At 33.6% G+C, this 21,702-nt stretch overlaps 1 protein-coding gene across 2 annotated transcripts in view; it reads left to right on the top strand.

Moving 5' to 3' along the window:
• The first annotated feature begins 3,013 nt into the window (after positions 1–3,013).
• LOC124365851 (GATOR complex protein MIOS-B-like) overlaps positions 3,014–21,702 on the top strand; it is a 57,763-nt gene continuing 39,074 nt past the window's right edge. The window contains exons 1-5 of one of the 2 annotated variants that reach the window (XM_046821917.1): positions 3,014–3,246; positions 10,374–10,504; positions 16,620–16,817; positions 19,030–19,311; positions 19,892–20,084. In XM_046821917.1, the coding sequence (XP_046677873.1) occupies positions 10,384–10,504; positions 16,620–16,817; positions 19,030–19,311; positions 19,892–20,084 (794 nt within the window). In that variant the 5' untranslated portion in view covers positions 3,014–3,246; positions 10,374–10,383. Of the gene's footprint in view, positions 3,247–6,827; positions 8,404–10,373; positions 10,505–16,619; positions 16,818–19,029; positions 19,312–19,891; positions 20,085–21,702 lie in introns of those variants that run through there. The other variant, XM_046821918.1, reaches the window with a different exon arrangement.

The following is a 21,702-nucleotide window of genomic DNA, read 5'->3' as shown; positions in this document are numbered from 1 at the left end:
AACACAATTTACTACTATGGTACCCAAATTGAACAAATTCACAAAATCAAAATTAAATAAGACATAACCTTATTTTTAACCCCACATTTTTGTTAACTCGCCTCTCCAATTAATTGCCTGAGTAATGGACCAGATGTTTGTGACTATGTGTATATTTATTATGATTGTTTTTTTTTACATATTTTCAGTCCAGTTCTATAGCTAAAGTTACTATTAATACAGCCTACTGTTGCAAATTCGTTTATTTACAATATATTGTATAGTTGAACAAAAAAGTAAATAAAATGACAAATAATGGAAGAAAAGTAAACCACGAGTTGACTTGGATCAATCTACCATGTTTCAATGTACCATAATCACCAGTCTAAATTGAACTTCAACTCCATACACTTGGTAAGTGAGTGATGTAGTCATTATCGTCTTTGAGTGTACATATAATGGACAGTCAAAGCTGTTGTTCAATAAATTCACAGCCAGATAGTTAGGATGGTATTTAAGTCTTAACTGGGTGGTTAAGTTTTGGTGGTTCCTTCAGAAATGTTATTGCAGATCAAAAGAATTTGGTGTAATTAAGCAGAACGTGGTTAGACACATTCCAAGGTGCTTGAAATATGCTCCTCAGAACTTTGGACTGAAATCTCTGATTACTTTCCAGATTAAAGTTTGTTACTATTCCTAAAGTTTTAATCCGTAGGTACATATTGGCTTCAAGACTACTGTTTTTTTAGTTAAGAAGCTACACTGCATATCTATGTTTCAGGTCCAACTGAAGAAGTTTATTCCATACCGCGTTAACCAGCTGTATATACGCATCCTCAGGTATTTAACTTTGGTACCTATAAAAGTGAGATATTATTCAAAACAGACTGTGTGAAAATTTTGTTCATCGACGTACAAATAAAGTTTTTATGAAGCCTACCCAGACATGATTCATCTATTTGTAGTGCATGACATATTGTGATTAGAAGCCAAATATGTTTGAGTGATTAATTTAGTACAATTTAAAATTAATTTGCACATTTGGAATAGATGAGAGGTAAAAGTCTCCGAGATGAGCATCATAACAATTTTGTTTTGTTGAACGAAAAATTGAAAATTCTTTGGAATAATTAACTGAGCTGTTGACATACCAAAAACCTATGAGGAAAAGCTGAGGTCGAATCGAACCAAACCTATCTACTCTATGGTTATATATCTACGAATTCGGGAAACATTGGGAAAAGACTTGTAAGATATATGTAAGAATTTAGTGCAAAATAAATATCTGACTGTGCATGAGCTGGTAATGTGGGATGTCCAATATGCACTTAAAAGTCCCTTTTAACCATTAGAGTTATTACTGAAATAGAAAAGTATAAAAAAAAATCAAATACGTTTCTGAACCTTATTGTTATATTTATTTTATTAAATACAACAACGTATATTGTAGTTAGCTTTCTATATACTTAATTTAACTGAATGGTATGAGGAATTTGGACAATTGTAATCGTATAGGCAAAAAAACTCAAACATTACGGTATTCTAACATTACAATGGCAAATTAATATCCAAAATATTGTTATTTTTTTGTTAATGTGTCAATTTTCCTTCTTCTATCAATAATGATTTTTATCTTAGGAGGTCTATTTATACAAATATGATCTTGGGTTAGAATAAATGCAGATACGCCTCTCATTGGATTGAATTAAAATTAATCAAGACTTGTGCCAATGCATTGTTGGTTTTTCATATAGGTCACCCTTAACAAATCGTTGAGATAAATTTACAATACTTCTTACTGAAAACCCTTTTCACGGGTGTAATAATCGGTACTTTGGGATTATACCGACCACACCAGTATGAAGAACACAAAAATAGAAATTTATAGAAACAAACATGATAGAACGAAAAAACAACTCTTCAATTACAAAATTACAAACTTACAAGCATTTCCAGGTATTGTGATCGGTATTGTTGTCGCTGTTATCTTATCTTTCTCGAGAATCCTGATTACGGCAGGCCGCGCGGCATCACGTGATTTGCACGGTACATAATTGCCTTTCCATTTCAATTCAATTTATATTTCTGATTAGCCCCTCTAGAATTTGATATTTTACTGATAGGTACTATCTCGAGGGATGTTTTTCTTTCGTCGACATCAGCGCGGGGCAGCACCGTAGGTGCTGTCGAAGCCCGCGCTGATGGCCGGAGGCACTCGCATTTTGTGTGGCGGAATGTGATCAAGAATAAAAACAAGTTTTGAGTGTTTTTTTAATAAAGAGTTTAGTTTGGTAAATGTTTGTTTTTGTTAAATTTTTGTGTTTGGAGAAATGTAGAGGTAAAACACAACAACAAAGCGTACAACAAAGCGATGCACCAGCTGAACGGGCGGCGAGGCTCTGCAATCACGTTATCTACTAGACGCTCGACTTTGACCTCTGTCTGAGGATGGGGAGGGGTTTGCGATAAGACAATTCCTGTTTTATACTGACGAAATAGTCTTCTACGCTAATCTAGTAATCAGTAGAAGCAAAATGTTAAATAACGATTCATGTCTGGGTGTGGTCGGTATAATCCCAAAGTACCTAATAATCTTAGGAAAACTAATAGCTTTTGATTTTTTTTAAACAAATATAACAAAACAAATTCCATTGATCTGCATGAATATATTTGCATATAATAGCTATGGTTGATAAGTTATCATTCAGTCGAGTAGATAACAACACTGTAATATCTATGTTTGCACATTGTACAGTTTGTACTGTATTGCTTACATTATTGCAAATTAGAACTTAAATTTTACGTTGTATAACCAGATTGTCATATACTGTTTAATATTGCATTGAGCTGTATCCATGTTAAAATGGTAACGAATGATAACAATATTTAATTTAGACAACCACAAGAGTAAGTATATTAATATCTTAGCTATATAATTACAGCACTAGTTACGTTGAGGTTGCATACAAAGTTTAATAACCTGCCAAGTGGCAAATAAAAACAGTATAATGTGTTTGAGTCGTTTGAGAGGAGTTATTGTTATTTCACATTATTGTTATTTTGTAGGTTAGTTCCTGTCTGTATTTTGTTGTTCTCTGGATTTGTTTGTGGATGTGAAGAGTGGAATAATCAGTGTTGAACTCCAATTATAGGATTTAAATAAATGTTCGTTTAATTTTTATAAATATTTTCTAAATTAGCTCTGATTAGACTATATAGATTTGAATTACGTTTGGATGTAAATCTTCACTACTGAGGCATAGAAAGGTTAGTTTATATAACAAAAAGTTAAGTTTATCACAAAATATAATCATTCTTACAATTCAACTTAATTTTATAAAAAATGCCCCGAATCAGTAAGAAAAAAAGAATTGCTGCACTCAAAAGAAAGGCTAAAATGCAAAGTTTAAATGCAATGAAAACTTTAGTTAAAAGAGCAAAAGAAGAACAAGACTTGTTGAGGCCAATCTCCAGTCTTAAACTTTATCACTCCAACAGTACTGGCCATATCTTCAAAATTTCATGTGTTCCTTTCAAAAATTGTCCACAGGAACTGTTAGTATGGATGATGAGTTTATTGGAAGAGAATATGGCTGAATTATATAAGTCTTGTGAATGGGGATGGAATATAGAAACTAAAAGACGCGAAATGTCAGAAGAAAATGTTCGTTTTCTCATAGTAATTAATGAAAATCATAACAAACCAATTGGTTTTTCACATTTCCGGTTTGATATGGACAACGGTGTCAATGTTTTGTACTGTTACGAACTTCAGCTAGAACAATCAGCACGTAAACAAGGGGTTGCAAAACATATGATGAAGATTCTAGAAGCCTTATGTTGCCATTACAACATGGTTAAAGTTATTCTGACTGTTTTTAATCATAATTCAAATGCATTACAATTCTTTCTCTCTCAAGGATACAAAGTTGACATAACATCACCATCTGAAACATTCTACTCAATTTTAAGTAAAAATCGTGAAGAATGTTTGCCACTTAAGTGTGATTGAGCCAGGTTTAAAAGTGGAGGTATCTTGTCATACAGAAACGTAGAATAACCTGTTTAACCTAGATGTTGCCACTGATAACTAAACATAATGTAGACCACCTGATGATTAGTTTATCTCATTATATTACAATTTTTGTATAAATAATTTAGTATATTTTTTAAGATTATGCTTTCCTAAAAAGAAACAGCCAACGTTGTCGTCTACCTTCAACGTAATTGCTAGAAAGCATATAGGCCTATATTAGTCACTTTCAATAATGCATATGACACATTTCTGATGTTTCAGTCCATGACATTGGTCTCTAAATATGTAAAGTATATTTGTTCTAATCTCTATCCAAATTAGAAAAGACAAAATAATCTTATTTTATAAAGGTTCAACATATGCCTACTATAATACCCCCGGATTGTTTATTCCGTGAAAATGTATGCTTTCCAGGATACCTCTAGAGAACATGATTATCAATTTATTGTAAATATTTAGTACATTTTATCCATTATTCACTAGTTTATTTCCAAGAACATAGGTAGTACATAATTCAAGTAAGTTGTTACCACCATTTTATTCAGTATCACACTATTGTTAATATTTTTCCTTTTAAATAGATTACGTTCAGTTTTGTATTTTTGTAATCTAAGTTATCCTATGAATGGGTAGAGAACGACATGTAGACCCCAGTTTTATACGACTGACATTAGGTTTTTTAAAAATATGTTTTAAGCTTTTTATTGTATTATATTAAATTAACATGTACTTTGTTAATAATAGAGCTAATAGTTCTGTTACTTGATATATATATATATATACAGTGTATCAAATGTCAATGATTATTTAAAAAAAAAAAAAAAAAAAAAAAACTTGATCCATCTATTGTATTCTAAACTAACAAACTTGATTTGTTATAGTGTGTTTTATTAATAATTATAGTATTAATTTAAACATGAGAACATTATTTATGAAAATTGTGTTAGTTGTGTCTGCAAACCCTTGGGATATTAGTAATTTTGGCTTATTGTATTGTAATGACTATATAATTTAATGCTACTGGTAACATGTAAGTATATTAATGTTTCTCAACAACCAATATTTAAAGAATAATATTTGTTATTGTATAAATCTTACATATAGAAGAAACATATCCTACAACTCTGTGGGACAGAGTTTGGTAATGGATGCCCTTAAATAATCCATACCTAGATTCATTCAGTTAGCGGATGAATTTACATAATCAATTCTTTGACTATTAATCAATAACTTACCAAGTGTGTAATAAATATTTTACAACGTAAAGAAAATGAAACTAAATCAACAAGATGCCAATAATAATGTTGCCATCATTTTAACATTCTGGCTTCAAATCCTTGTCGATTGTTCTTATTAATTATGACATTGTAAAATTTTCTCATTAGAGATGTTCACTTGACATCTACACAGATGTTCACTTAGATGTTCTTATACATATAAATTTCAACAAGTCTTCTACTTTTCAGATTCTTTTAAATGCTCTCCAAGTACATTTCAGTGTCTTAAGTATAGTGCCTATGGTATGTTAGAGATCACATTTACAATGAGAAAACAATAAAAATATTGAACGGATTGATTGAAACGTTACATTAGCTTTCCACAGATATCTTGTATCCCTGGATTTACGTGCTTTAAGCCACATCTGCCCCTAGAGTATTGGACCATGATGACTAAAGACAATTAATACACAATACCAGGGTGTCAAATAGGTACTAGTAGGATAATTTAGGTTAAAATTAGTGGTAGGATGGAGCATCTTGTTGGTTGGACATATTAAAATCCTGATAATCTATGTTTACATTGTAAAACAAACACCTGTTTATTAATTAAAGTCATTTTCACCTGATAGCAGCTGATACTCTAATTATCGGTCAATAGCAATTTGTTAATCTCATTATTGAATTTACATTGATTATGTAAAGGCATCTGTTACCTAAGGTTGTCTCTGCATTTTAATATTTTTGATGTCTTTATTTTGACATATAAAGACCAAGAAGCCTACATTGAAATATAAGACATTCACATATTTTAGATGTAAATTTATTCTGTAATCGCTGATCTCTTTCATATACCAGTTTACATCCTCAGATCCCTTAAATTAAAACTGTTTATAATATATTTGAGCTTTCACGTCAAATGAAAGAAGAAATCAATTTGATTATTTCAGGTTATGAACAAACTATATTAATCAGAAGATTTTTTATATTAATGCCAATTAAAAAGACGGCTTTTGACTATCATCACAGTTTTCCGATTGAAACCATGTTGAAAAATTGCTATCACTGTTCAAATTTTTTAATATTTTGGTATATGAATGATTTTTAAACATATTTTAAAATCTATGCTTCAATCTAGATGGCATAACCCACAAAATATGTCATTATATATTAATTAAATATTGTACGTAAATCTTTAAAACATTATAATCTAACATAATATTAGATCTAAAAATCCTTAAAAATCTTTTATGGTGACTTATGATAAGAATTTTTATTTTTCTGTCAAAACTTGATTTTGTAACATTTTATATAAACTCTTTGTGTATGTTTATTTTTCACCCAATATCAATAAGTTTAATATTTACTTCTTTATTACATTATGATCTAACTTAATATTAGATCTAAAAGTCCCAAAAATGTTATTTTATTATTTATTTTATATTAAAGGTTATAACTTTTTTCAAGTTACAACTTTTATCACTCGGTTATTTTTTTAAGGATTTAAATTTTATTTTTATTTTCCTTTAGCAAATTTGTTGTTGATAGGGAATTATTATTAAAAAATAGTAGATAAATAAACAAGAACAAATTTTAGTTTGATTCACTAACTTTTTAGCAATAAAATACAATATATCTTTTTGAGTATACAAATTGCCATAAATACATTTCTACACCGTTTGGCTAGTTTTGATGTTGTTACAAATCTTTTTTTACTCCTTATGAGTGTTTTTCAAAAACTTTATGCCGCTTTCTTAACCTTTCAAATGATCCATAATAGTTCAAATGATTCAACCCTTACACCATTTTTCTTGATCTTGCTCGTATTTAATACCTTTATTGGAGTAATGAGTTGTTACGATGCGTGGGATATTATAGGATGAGACACATCATTGCAAGCCTGGCCATTTGGGTAGTTACCGCACCTTACTACCCCCTCCAACGTGCGGCATTGCCACATTGTCATATCAGCTGATTCTCAGTATGAGCTGATGCGACGACGGTGACTCTCAATGTTCTTGGGCGTTCGATTATTCTGCATGTTTTCATTTTATGATTACATTTTTCTTACGTTCTGTAGCATAGTGTAAACACGTGTTAATTTAAATCATGAAGATAAAGGATGCAGGAAGATAGATAAGAAGTAAAATCAAGCAGTAACGATGGCTCGATTATTGAATTCAATTGATTATCCCATTACTGGTTATTTTTTTGTTACAGCTGGCAATACCACACCACAAACCACGCTTGCATTGATATGTCTTTCCTTTGTGTTATTTAAATTAATTGTTATAAGAATATAGGTAGGGAGCATCCTCCACAGTAACTGTATTCAAACAATCTTCCAAAAACTAGAAATACCTGTATACAGTAACTATAATATGAATTTTAAACTAAAAAGCCAAAATTTGATACTTTATTGTGTGCAACAAGACCAAAAAGCGTTGGCAAAAATGCTTACAGGTTTTTAATTTTATAATTGAATTTTAACAGTCTTGAAAAATTTTAGACTATTTAGACCAGAAATTGAATTAAAATCGGAAGCAAAATAATTGTGGACAAACAACATGACTTACATAATAGACCTGATATATAGAGATATAACTACATAAGTCAATGAATTCCAAAGAATCAAATGCTCTAGAGGTTCAGAAACTAAAACGGCAAATTAACAGATGACTACTAAGGTTTTCAAAGTGGAATATTTGGTTGATTACTTGTTTGATTCAGAACTGATCTAGCATAATGGTCCAAAAAGCCCAAGAAACAAATGGTTATCCTGCAGTTGAAAAAGGAGTAAAATAAGTAATCAAATTCACAAAACCAAGAAATAATATCCCCAACGTATTGAAAGAGAATAGCATGGAAATAAAAATACAGAAGATCAATATTTTATACAGAAGTTCTACAATGATTTTAGAGTTAAGAGCCTGTTATGCTTCTAATACTGTACCTGATTCTCTCTGATTCATCTTATTTTAATAAATTAGTCTCTTAAGTATAAAAAATTTGTATCTCTCTAATAATATACAATTATTAATCTTACATGAGATTTTCAAAATATATGTCAGTATTGTGATTTAAGAACAAAAAAAATATATTAATGTGAAGTTAGTGAACTGTGGTGTTAAATCTTCAACAGTTTATAACTCAGGACACCTTAAATTAAAGGTATGTACTTTATTGTTTATTTAGTGTCTTAAAAAGTGATGTAATTAAGCCCTATCTGATTGTACCAATGCACTAGGGATGCGATTATCTGAAGCTATTTGTGTAAACTTTGTTATTGGCGATGGAAGATTTGAAAGGATAGTAGAATTTTGGACACTTGCCATCGTCATATTTTTTTTAATAGAGTAATTCGTTTTGAGGATTAAAAATACCCTCTTCAATCAAATTTCACTCAAAAGATTTTATTTCAAAACTTGTTAAAAAAGTGGTAGTTGGAGCAAGAGGTGACAGCTGTGTGAGTAATGAATGGATTGTCATTCAAAACTAGGTAGTGTACTTGGAAACATTGCTACAGCAAACAACACAGTTTGGCTTCTTGCAGCAGTCAATTATGATTTGTTTACTGCCATGAAAGACATAATATTCATGCAGTAGTAATGTATAAAACTATTAATATAGAGTTTGAGTGGATGACTTTTTGTTTTATAATGTAAACCAATAACAACTGGATTACACAAAAAGTGTAATTCGTATAATGTAGTCTGCTAACCCATAACTTCTGATAATCCTATTGCAGATAGTCACGTCTATAGTGGATAAGGATTATTAAGTCTAGTGTTGTCTTCTAATATTAGTAGTATGTAATAATATAATGAAGATTAGATTTTAAAAATATTTTGTACTAGTTTACAAAACCCACTTCAGACTTAAGGTTTTTCAAATTAAGTGCTTAATAATTGACTAGGATAGCAAAATTAATTATATAAAGGTAACGAAAGAAACTTTCTTTTGGTTAGGGTGGTAGGCTTTTAGATAAGGAAATAGGCTCTCAGTTAGGACAGTTAGTTCTTGGGTAGGGTAGCGGTAAACTCTCAGTTAAGCGGTAGGTTATGCGTAATATGGTATAACCTTGGGCAGGGTTTTAAGCTCTTATGTAGGTACTCTCTTAGGCAGGGTAGTAGACTCTCAGGTAAGAAAGTTAGCTCTAGGGTACGGTAATATATCATTGGATAGAGCTGTAGGTTCTTGGATAGGATCTTGAGTAAGCAGTACACTGTCGGGTAGGGTTGTGGGTTCTCGAGTAGAGTGGTAAGCCCTTGGGCAGAAGAGTAGACCCTCGAGTAGGGTCAGTCAAAGAATGTGCATGACAGTCAGGTAATTAGGTAAGTTTTTCTTAGTTTCTTCAATACAAAAATATTTTTTTATTGTTATGGTTAGATATGTTTCAGTAAATGTTTGTTTAAATTATTATAGATCTTTGATATAATGCATTATAATTTCCCTACATTGAGCGATTTTCTCCTTTTTTTTGGAAAATATTTATTTATTTGTTAGGTCTTTCCTTACTTTTATATTTTAATTGTTATCGCTGTCCTACTCACTTCTTAAGTACATTCATTCCATTTGAAAATCAACAAAATATGTGAAGTGGGGGACCTGTAAACACTTAAACTGGAAATTAATTAATTGAAAATATAATAATACTCAACCTAAAAGTAATTTTAAAATTCTGTATTTTAATACAAACCGTATAGATCAAAAACGTTATAATATAGAAATACTTATATAAAATACAGAAATAGACTATACCACAAAGTTACGATAGATATTTTATTTGTGATTGTATGACATTAAGTAAAAATATCTTTAAACCAATAATTAATTAAAATGTTAATACAAAATTTCATAAGGTTGTATATTGTGAGAATACGCCCAGTATAAGTACTAATTATTTCTGTAGAATGTAGCAATACATTTATTAAACCGAACTTTGTCCATGTGAATGAAAATATCTACAGATTCAAGTGTCTGTGATGATTTTTGGCTGTTCCCTCATATGTAGTGTTAAAATCCACACACAAAAAATGATGTGACCAATAATTTCAATTCTAACTATTGACCACTATATATTATTTCCACTTTACTTGTGTTTTTATTTTTACAAGTCAGTGTATACCATATGTTTCCAGTTTGGAGACGATGACAGGCGCAAGACTCGATGTTCAGTGGTCTCCAGTTCACCCCGACAAGTTCATCACCTGGGGCACAGAGATATACCTGTACGAGACACTGCCCAAGAAGGATGCACCTAAGACAGCATGTAAGTTGCCTCCAGTTCTCTGTGTCAACGTTACATAGGACCATAGTTTAAAATACAATTATAACAAGTTTACAGTCATTTGTTTGTTAACTTTCAACTTTTAACCCAGAAAATAAACTCAGAATGTTTTGAGATACAAGGGTTGTAGTATATTGTAAAAATTACACAGGTTTACAAAAAAATATTTTTTTTTTTCTGTAAAATTGATCAAAATAGGTGTTTTCTTATGTATTTTGCCTTGCTAAACACGAAAAATAACAATAAAAAGTATGTAGGACGTACGGATTTTTTGATACAAGACATCCTAAGAAACTTAAGAAAAGTATAGTTTAACAACTATGTGGAATAGGGATTTTCAATAAATTGTTGACAGAAAATGTTCCAACCAAACTTAAGTTTATTATTATATACATTAAAGTGAATGAATAAAGTGAACATTTTCACTTCAAGTTGACACTAAAGCGGCTGTTATTATTATTTTACTTCTTTCTCTTGTGGGGTGTGAAATCTTCCCGTTTCAGGAACCAACAATAGTCGCCCATCATGGAAGGATCCCAGCGGCCTTGATATCTGCTTTCATTGTTCTGATGTCCTGGTGGAACCTCTCGCCTTGTTCGTCACTTACGGGCTCCCCAGATTTTTTCCGGAAAAAAGTCCAAGTGAGAGTGGAGAAAGTGTAATTTTAAAGACATTCGACAACCATAGATTGGTACGCTTTCAAAAGATCTTGGACTAATTTTTTGTAGTTTTCCTCCTTGGTATTTCCTAGAAACCCTTTCACAACCTGGGACAAATGATTTCCCAAGCGGCCAACTCATTTTTTATTGAGTTTTGTTTCGAACTTAGGATCTTTAATCATTTTTCTGATATCTGTACCAGTAAAAACACCTTCTTTGATCTTAGCTTCGCTCAGCTGAGGAAACAAACTGGATAGGTATGGCAAAATCCTTCACCTTCTCTACTCATTGCCTTTTACAAAGTTTTTTATCAATCCAAGTTTGATGTGCAGTGGTGGTAGAATTATATTTTCAGGATCTACAAGAGGTATGTTGAGTATATTTCTATCACCAGGCGTGTAGTTAGACCTATTTTGGCCATTCTTTTTGCTGGTAGTGCCTTGTCTGACGCTCTACTATCCCATAAGCATATGAAGCAACAGTATTTTGTGTAGCCACCCTGAAGGCCCATAAGAATAGCAACTACTTTGAAATCTGCACATATTTGCCACTTGTACTCATCGTATTGAATTGCCTTTAGGATGGCTGCCATGTTGTCGTATGTTTCTTTCATTATAACAGAATAAGCAAACAGGTATCGATGGTTTCTTATTACCATTGTGTAATAGGGACAGCTTTTAGGCTATATTTGGACGAATCGATAAAAAGACGCCATTCATCCGGTGTATGATTAATGCCAAGTTCATCCATCAGCCCAGTCACATCAAAACAAACACACATTGAACCCTCAAGTTTAACCCTGGGATCACTCGCGTGTTTTAGACTAACACCGTTACTCGCGTGTTAGGTTGAATCTAACATTTTGGAAATATTGAATAAAAACTCATTTTCCATTAATCTTTTTGTTTTTATTGTACCTAATTGCATCTTAAACAGTACTTTATACATTATTATGAAACATTTTAAATGGTTTGTTATAAAAAAATATACATATTGATTATATGAGCAGTTTTGAAAAAAATGCCTCTCGAGTGCCAAAATAAAAAAAAAAACATTGTAATATTCTTAAAATGTAACATTTACATAAACATGTACAGTCTCTGATTATCACAAAGGTGTTCTTTGATCATTTACTCTGCATCTGAGGGTTTTCTGCAGGCTGCGCACTGGAAGCATGTCAGCACTTGTAGAAGAAATATGCTCTTTGCATACTGCGTGGTTACAACCACTACATCTGGCCTGTGTATACCTGTTTTTTTTCTAATAGGACAGTATACACATCGGGTTTTTTTGTCCGTCTTTTCTGGAGGTGGTGCTGGTGTGTTGCAGGTGTTCCCACAATGCTCTGATCTTTTGGCGAAGTGAAATTGATAAGTTCGTCAGTGATGACCGTCTTGTAATGTGGGGGATTGCAAGTGCTCTAGCCAACTCGGTTAAATACTTCCGTCTGGGCATTAGAATGTTTGTGTTACTCTTCAGAATTATCTGGCTGTTAATGGCTCCAATATTCAAACAAAGAACAAAATACAGTGAACGGCCATCTGTTACTAATCCTTGAAACACAATATTCTGTTTTCATTCTGTCAACCACATCTACACCTCCTTTTGTGAGGTTGTAAAATGTGATTAGTTCTGGTTTCAAAATTATCACCACTTTCTTCGTCAATCACTCCTTGTTTGTGCATGGTTGATCCGACTAAAACATTTTTATTTCTCTTTGGAATGTATGAGGCTAGCATACAGTTGTTTTGGGCTTTTGGAGAAGGCAAATATAGTACTCTTTACTGGACGTTCACGTAAATTGGTCGTGAGTTCTAAAGGCAATTGGCGCTTATTTTTTACGAACAGTTCCTACTACAGTAAGTCTGTGATTTGCATAGAGGTCATTAGCCAATGGGTCATGTCCATGAAAATAATTATCCATTGTAAACATTTCTTCCGGAGTTGTCAATGGGTTTTATCATACGTTTTACAACACTCACTAATCATTGCCTAAATCAAAACTCTCCTGGAGGCTGTTTTCCAGGATAAATCTCGAGGTTGTTTGTAAAAAAAGTCCTTGCATCAACCAGTGCGTAAATCTTTAATCCCGTATTTCGCGGGTTTGTTGGGCCAATATATTGCCTGAATTTGGCACTTGCCCCTAAACGCCTCCAAACATTTTCGTCTAGAGTTGTTAATGCACCTAGATTGTAAGTGTCTTGACATTTTTTTACAAAATGCCTCAAACACGTCCCGTATTGGTGCTAAGTTATCCTTAGTTGATCGGGCAGGTCTTGTGCTCTTCTTATCAAATCTTATGGCCTGAATGAGTGTTTGGAAACGCTTTTTAGACATCGTAGCCACAAAGAAATCAGGAGCAGTGCCATCATTTGCCCAAAGCTCATCAATATTCAAATGGTTACCTTTCTTGACACCAGCCAAATACAAAATACCAAAAAATGCGTGTAATTCGCAAAAATCTGTTTGAGGGCAGTCTTTTTCTCCTCTTGTGTACTTTTGGCTCATAACTAACAGCTGTTCATTTGTACAACGTACTATTTCATCAATTAACGTGTCGGGAAAAAAAAAAACAATTTCCACGTGTCATAAATTGTGTTAGGAATGACGTGCCATAGCCTTTACTCCAGGTATTGTTGTAATTATATTTTGCCTAGGTGTTCTTGAACTGGGAGGTTCATGTACATTCCATCCCGTGATTTGGTCTCTTCCTACATTAGTACGGTTAGTAAGTTAGAGACTAATGATAGATTAGGCCTACTTACAGTTGGTGTCGTAACACTGGGTTCACATGGACCAGCATTTTCAGTAACTTCATTAGGTTCATTCTCGAAGTCTGACTGCTCTGAGTTGGTGTCTTGATCATCAATTTCAGTTGTTGCATTCCAAATCTGACACGTCATCGTGCAACAAAATTCTCCTCTTCTTCTAAACCAACCCAAAATGTGTTCATGTTCATTTTTAAGTATCTGTTTATAAATGTCACTTAGTTCAAGCAAACAGATTAACTACACCACAATATTAAAATTAAATCAACAAAAAAACTAAAGTTGAACACAAAACAAAACACTAACGCGGTTACTCGCGTCGTTAGGTAGCACCTAACAAATGAGACAACATCGTTACTCGCGCGGGTAGGTTGGCACTAACAGCGCGCGTATGGCTACACTCCCCTCCCCACCAGTTACCCCCACCACACGGAACTTACTCTTTTCGCGCGAAAAAAACATGCTCACAGACACTTCAACGAGGAATAGACAAAAAAGACGAGAAAAAATATAGTAACTTTGACTAGTAATATTGTACTCCATTTACCAATGTTAGGTTCAACCCTAACAGCGCTGCGAGTGATCCCGGGTTAGAAAGAAGGCTGAAAACTGTACATTTACTTTTTCTAAAGCAAGACACTGTCGTGCCTTTTGCTAGAAGATTCCATTCTTGAAGTCGTGATCCTAACAGTTCTGCTTTCTGTTTAGAGAGGCCTAAATCACGAACAAGATCATTCAATTCGTTTTGTTTGATAAAATGTGGTTCATTTGACATCTGAGGCTCAAAGGTAGGATCGTTAGGGTTATCTGTTTGCTCAGTTACATCTTCATGTCCATTTGCTGGCAATCATCTTCACTAATATTGGGAATAAAAAAATTTTCCCAGTCAACTGGAGGGGTGGGAATTGGCAAATCGTCTCCATGTGGAAACTGGCTTGATTGCTGAGGGCACGTCTGGGTACTGGATTTTACATTTTTGCTTCTTTGAATATCCCTCAGGGTTTGACAAACAAAAATAACAAATCATTGAAATGGTTGCTAGGCTCACGCCAAACCATTGGAAACAGCAAAGGGCATTGACCTTCTGTTCCCTTTGGCCCATTGGATAAGGTTGACCGAACAGCTAATGCAGCAAAATATGTGGGGCCCAACTTTTTTCCTGGTCCCCCACCTTGCAGCCAAAATAAAGGAAGTATGCCTTTCTTACCTCTTCAGTTATAGGCCTTCCTTGTGATTTAATGATGTACCTTCCACACACGTAACAAAACATGTCTGGAGGATTTTTACAAAAACTCGACGTAAACTAGACATTACAAAAAAATTACTTAAGAAGTGTTGAAATTAAACTGAACACACAACCTCTCTCTTAAAATACCCTGCTCACTACTGCTGTGCTGCTGTGAGTCACCAGACACAAAGGAATGTTTTATCTTGCCCCCCACCACTGCTCTGCAGGGCTGCACAACCACTTTCAGCTTTTAAACACAAATTATGGTATATGACTATGACAGCGGTACTATAACATAAAACTGAGACGTGGTAGGCTATTTATGCTTTCAGTTTTGGATTTTGTAAACTTAAAAATAAACAAAAAAACCTTATTTAATGAATGTTACATTTTGTGTGTAAACCTGTGTTATTCATATAATGACGTTAACGAGATTTTCATTATGTCTGTAGTAGATTCAATTCACTATAATTCTTTTTGGGAATAAAAGAATTTCAAGTGTACATAAAATTCTTAACCGTACAACTGGCGGTCATTTCATCCTATAGGCTGTAGAGCTTCACACAAGGTTTTTTTTTTATTAAATATATACAGGGTGATTCACGAAGATATGCAGAAACTGTGGGAGTTCTTTCTACAAGTAAAAATAATGGAACTCAGTTGTTAGCTTTCAAAATTATATGAATTCTATAATTCAAATCATATCATTGTTGAACAGATGCTTATTGTATTGCCTAATTATAATAAAAATTTCCCATAAAACATCATTCCGTGCTTTTAAACCCAATTAAAGTACAGTATGCCAGTAGCACCTGAATGCACTGCTAAAATCAATCTACTCTATTAAATAAGTTTTGACTTAAAAAATTAAAATTACAATTTCTTATTAGGAATTTAATTTGTTTAATGGGTAATTAACAAAGTTATAGTCAGTAAAATATAAAAGGTGTGTTATACTGTTATAGATAAAACTTTCTTTAATCAAACATCTATTTTCTTTCTATGTACTTTATTTACTTAGTTTTGTTCAGAAAAAACGTTTCTATAAGTTTTATTAAAAATTATTATATGTTCCTTGGTAAAATATCAAAGTTATGAAACGATGGAAAAGATGAGAGAATAAGTTTTTCACTCTATTTGTTTGCATTTGACAGTGGTGTTCTCAAAAACTACGTAACTTACATTTCTGGAACCTGTTTCATTAAATTTATCGGGTCATAAAGAAATGATTGAATTTCCCCTTTAATTTACCTTACCAGAATTTCAGGAAGACCTCGTTTTACATCATGTGCTGAAATCCGGGCAAATCTTTTGCTAGCTGTAACTCACTAATGAAGCATTTCCGTACTCAAGTTTATATAAACTTTACATTTTTTTACATGTAGAATGAGCTCCCACAGTTTCTTGTCCTGTATTACATTCATGTATTGTCATTATCATAGGTGTGGACATAACGGAGAGCACAGTGGCGCACCTGTTGGCTATTATTGCCAACCACCATTATGTCAAATGTGTGGATATCTACCCACAGCCTGGGGCGGACGTGTTGCTTGCCGTCGGACAAGCCAACGGGAAAGTGGTTCTCACGTGTTTTGGCCCCTCCATGTATGACGGACTCGGACTCGCCGGTCTTGAGCTTGGTATGTATTTTGAAAAGATGATTGTCTTAAAAGTTTAAGTTTATCATATAATGTGCTTTTGTATCACCCAGCCATGTGTGAAAGTTAGCCAGAATGAAACAACAACGTTGCTTTCATGACTGGTATGAGTATGCCGATCGAAGTTACCAGTTAGTTGCACAAGAACATTGTCAGGAGGACATGGAGAAGGAAGAAGTGCAGTTGAAACACAGAACACACAAGCTGTGTCAAATAAACTTCTGTTTGTTTTTAATTATTAGAAATAAAATTGTATCACAACAAACAATAATATGAGTGCTTTTCATAGCTTATCATTTCATTATTTGTATATGTACAGCTTAAATGTACCACTGTTACCTATTTAATTTAAAATAACTCAACTGAGTCGAGTTGTGCCACTAACTCTTAAGCATTGGTAAAAGGCAACATGCGCAGAGAACTATAGATGAGGGGTGATCAAAAGTCCTACAGAACCTAGTGTCAGTTACAACAAATACAACTGATATTATGAGAGTGTATAATCTTAGTTTTCTGTAAGTTTTGCATGTGCACAAATCTTTTCTGAAGTGCCTCAAATGTGAAACACTATATTCTGACTTATCCTACATTTGATCTCTCAGGGAATATTGATGTGTTTTCATGAACTTAGTAATTCTCCGGATTGCTTAATCAGGAAAACTACCTACTAGGTATCAACAGGCCTTTACTTGATATGAATTCATTTCGCTGTTTTAATAATGTGAAATATTGTTTACAATGCTCCTGATGTGTAACATATACCATAAATTTGCACTTCTCCAGAAATATTGACTGACACTCCTCTCTCCAAAAGGCTTGGCAGCTAGAGTAACTCCAAGTATAGTCAGAAGAATGAGGAAGAGATACACAATGAAATCTTTTTTCATAAACTCTAGATAAGCAACTGGATGTTTTTCTGTCAACTATCTTCTAAAGCTGATTGCCCCCTTAGATAGTGATGTAGGAAATTTACTTGTGTTTACTTAATGCAAATTTCTCTTTCTAGAACACAAATTGAAGACCAACTTTTAATTCCATGGTCTATAGTGTAGCAACGTGAATGTTAGTTAAACTAGACAACCCAATTTTGATTTCTCTTTCTACTACTTGCTGTATCACAATGTACTCAAAAAGCTGTATAACCCAAGTTGATGCACTGTTTTCAACGCTGGTCGTAAAAGTTGAGATGAGTATTGCTCAATGACATATTTATCTCCATGTCTGAATTCAAAATAACATATGCAGCATCTTTCTCCTATTTCAAATGTAGTTTTTATTTGAAATGTAAAAAAATGTATCATTATTAAAATGTATCTGATGACAAGTAAAGTAGCTACTCTTACAGCAACATAATAAATCTGATGTAATTTCCTCATTACAAGTTTCCAAGGGCAACTTTTGGTATAAATAATTATTTTCCTTTATTTAGCCATGATAAGTCTATATCAGTGTGATGAAGACAAATATATGGACTTCCTTTGAACGGCAGAAGTGCTGAAAAACAAAACACATTGATAACTCTTTGTTTAAAGTTTGTTATTGACAATAGATGGTTTGAAAGGATAACAGAATTTTGGATATTTGCCATGGTTATGTGTTACAAAAGGTATAACACAACTGTTATGTGTTATGCCTTTTGTAACATATAACTTTATTGACATTTTAGCAAGAAGCTTCAACAAAGAAGATGTCTTACAACTGCAGATAAAGCTAATATTTCTTATCAGTTTAAATATAGTGGCTTTGAACTGTGCAAGTAAAGCACCCAACTCAAAACAGCTCTTCATTATATTCCTCAAAATCAACTGGAAATACATAAATTCTTGCATAGCTATCAATAACTACATTTTAATATTTTAGCTGAAATGAATGGTTTTAGTTCATAAATTATTTTTGAATGTCATTTGGCTTGTTCCATTTAATATAATGGATTTAAATTAATGTGTCTTCTTTTCCACATTTATTTAGTTATTTTTATTTTCAATTTCATTCATATAACCAGTGGCTAGTTTGTCTTTGTTTGGAAATTATTTACTACAGCTCAACCTGAGCAGCAAAGTTTAAATCATTGTGGAACAAATTTCATATTTTATATTCATTGTGTTTGGTACTATTTAATTCATATTTACATCTTATTGGGTTTGTGATGAGGATGAAAAAAGGATTAATGCTTGTGAATGCTTTGTGTCTTCAGCCCCAAAGCACGCACGCCAGTGCAACACTGTCGCTTGGAACCCGAGTCATACGAGTATGGTAGCTGCAGGGCTCGACAAGTACCGCACCGACCACTCGGTGCTGCTGTGGGACGTGCAGAAGTGTCTTGCGCGACCAACGCACAGTGGTGATGCTTACGTGCGGCCTGTTGCAGAACTGGGTCTGAGCGATACTGCCCATTCACTAGCGTGGTTGCTTCACCAGCCGCGGACTCTTGTCGTAGGCATGAATAACAAACACCTCAAGCTGGTCGACCTGCGTGGTAACATGTAGTCATTTTGTCTTTGTAGTTTTAAGAATCTGACACTGTGATAAAATAAAAACGTTAATTAGATTTAACTATATTATTTGTTCTCTTTTCTCTATTATTTTTCATTGAATAAAAAAACTATAGATATAATTTATAGAAAGTATACTTTGAGCTTTCATTATCGGCTTGTATTCTCTATTCAGTATTCTTGGATAAATTTCATGACAAAAATGAACATTACAGACATTTCCAGAAGATATTTAGAAAAGTCTGGATTAAATTTGGCTCTGGGAAATCAGTTGTTAAGGTAATTAGGGTTCTATGATTTCTTTTGACATCTGGAATCATTGTTAACAATAATTATCCTGGTTTTTGCAAACCCAAGAAGTTTGATCTTTTCAATAAATTTATCAAATTTTAATTAGGAACCTCCTTTACTAACAATATCAAGAACTTTATTACTCTTTAAATAAGGTTTTTAATGTAAGTTTTCTTTTTAAAGTATTATTTTTTAAATCTGTCTTCTTTTTAATAACAATTTCGTTTTAACAAATAATATTTATTCTTTCTGATGTTATACGTTGATGTATAGATCCAGCAAAAGCAGCTAATTCCGCTCCTACCAAGGCTGTTTATGGAGTCTGTATCCCACCCCATAATGACCATCAGTTGGCCTCATACTACGAGAATCAGATAGCTATCTGGGACCTTCGTGGCTTTGAAAAACCTGTCCTGACTCTTCCTCAGGCTAAGACTATTACCAAGATTGTCTGGTGTCCCACAAGGTACATGTTTCATCAGTTTTCTTTTGTAAACAATTAATTATTAATTGTTATTGTAATCATTTTTATTAATATTACTAACTATTGTTTTTTAGATAAAATTACATAGTTACAGTACATAAAGTAACAGTAGTTTTCTACAAGAAAATGTGCACTTCAAAGCTATAATTTAAGTGAGCTAAATGCATTTAACTGGAACAAGGCATGGAGCGTGAGATTTGTGCTAAATCCCACCAGTCTGCCAGACGAGCCGACTATACAGACAGCACCACTACTCACGGGTGGATCATGTCCACTCTCACCTAAGGGTTAAAACTCTGAAAAAATATTTATTTGCTTTACATATTTCTATTTATGTTTTAAAATTATTATAGGGTGGTATCATTTTATTGTGTTCACTAATAAATAGCTATATCTGGCCTTAAATCGTCAATAGCAACCATTTAAATCATAGGATTCGATCTAATATTGTAGAATTTTGCATAAAACTTTGAGTAGCCTGAGTAGTGCTTATAGGAATTATTTCACTCTCCAACTTTACTATCCGAATGTTTGAAAGTGGATCCAAAGATGGGAATAACTTCTAATAACCATCACTTTTCTCAGAAGTTATTGCTATGCTATTTAGAAAGGAAATGCGTGGGATACCTGTGTTATATTGCAGAGAATTTTGTGTGTGAAGCTGTGGAACCTGGTAGCATGTATAGCTTTAAAGTTTGTGATAAATATTTATTTGTAATGAAACATTGATGCCTTAACACATTCGCTGCTGAAAAATTATATCAAGTACCCTAGGTGCCAAAAAATGTTATGTTACTAAATCCTACCTTATGTGTTGAAATGTCTGGAAATGGCATTAGAATCACAAATCCGAACTCCTGATGTGCGTTCTGGCCCATCAGAGTCATCAGTCGCCAGCGGACCCCGCAGCACCTGGCGTTGTCACTCCTGTACTCCCGCGCACAAGCTGCACTGCCGAACGCGCTCAATAGCGTCAACCGCGAGCGCATTTTATCACTACGCACTTTTATTGTACATTGTATCCTAAATTTAAAAAAAATTAAACTATTTACATTATATACAATCCTCCCACTTATGTTCAAATTTATAATTTGTCGTGGAAGGTTTTGAAACAGGTCCCATTACTGAAGTTGTTATTGTCCATTGTGGAGCTGTAGTGTATATTTCGGGATCCTCATCAGCATCATTTACCGACGATGCATCATCTGATTCCTCATCCGATACGTCATCCACAGCGCGTTGAACAGGGTCATCTACGTCGACACGCGGGTAGCTTCTGAGGCGTTTCCAGACGGTCCAGGGATTGAATGATCCATTGTACTCATCGTACAACACTCGTACACACACAACAAAAACTATTGTACACACAAAAATAACAGTGAACACTCTAAAACTTAACAGACAGTAATAAAAACTAGGGGTCGCGGGCGGACCCCGTAGTGTGGCGGCGAGACGCGAACGAACCACGTTCCAAGATCGACACGAACCATTAACCAACTGCTGTAGCGTACCAACCTACTCCGGCGACTGGCTGAACCACACTGAGCCTATACACAATGCGATGCGCGGTAGTCCACCCGCGCACCCCACCGCTCCAAGG

This window comes from Homalodisca vitripennis, chromosome 7, assembly GCF_021130785.1.
Source record: "Homalodisca vitripennis isolate AUS2020 chromosome 7, UT_GWSS_2.1, whole genome shotgun sequence".
Classification (NCBI taxonomy): domain Eukaryota; kingdom Metazoa; phylum Arthropoda; class Insecta; order Hemiptera; family Cicadellidae; genus Homalodisca; species Homalodisca vitripennis.
This window is presented reverse-complemented; position numbering and strand designations above follow the sequence as displayed.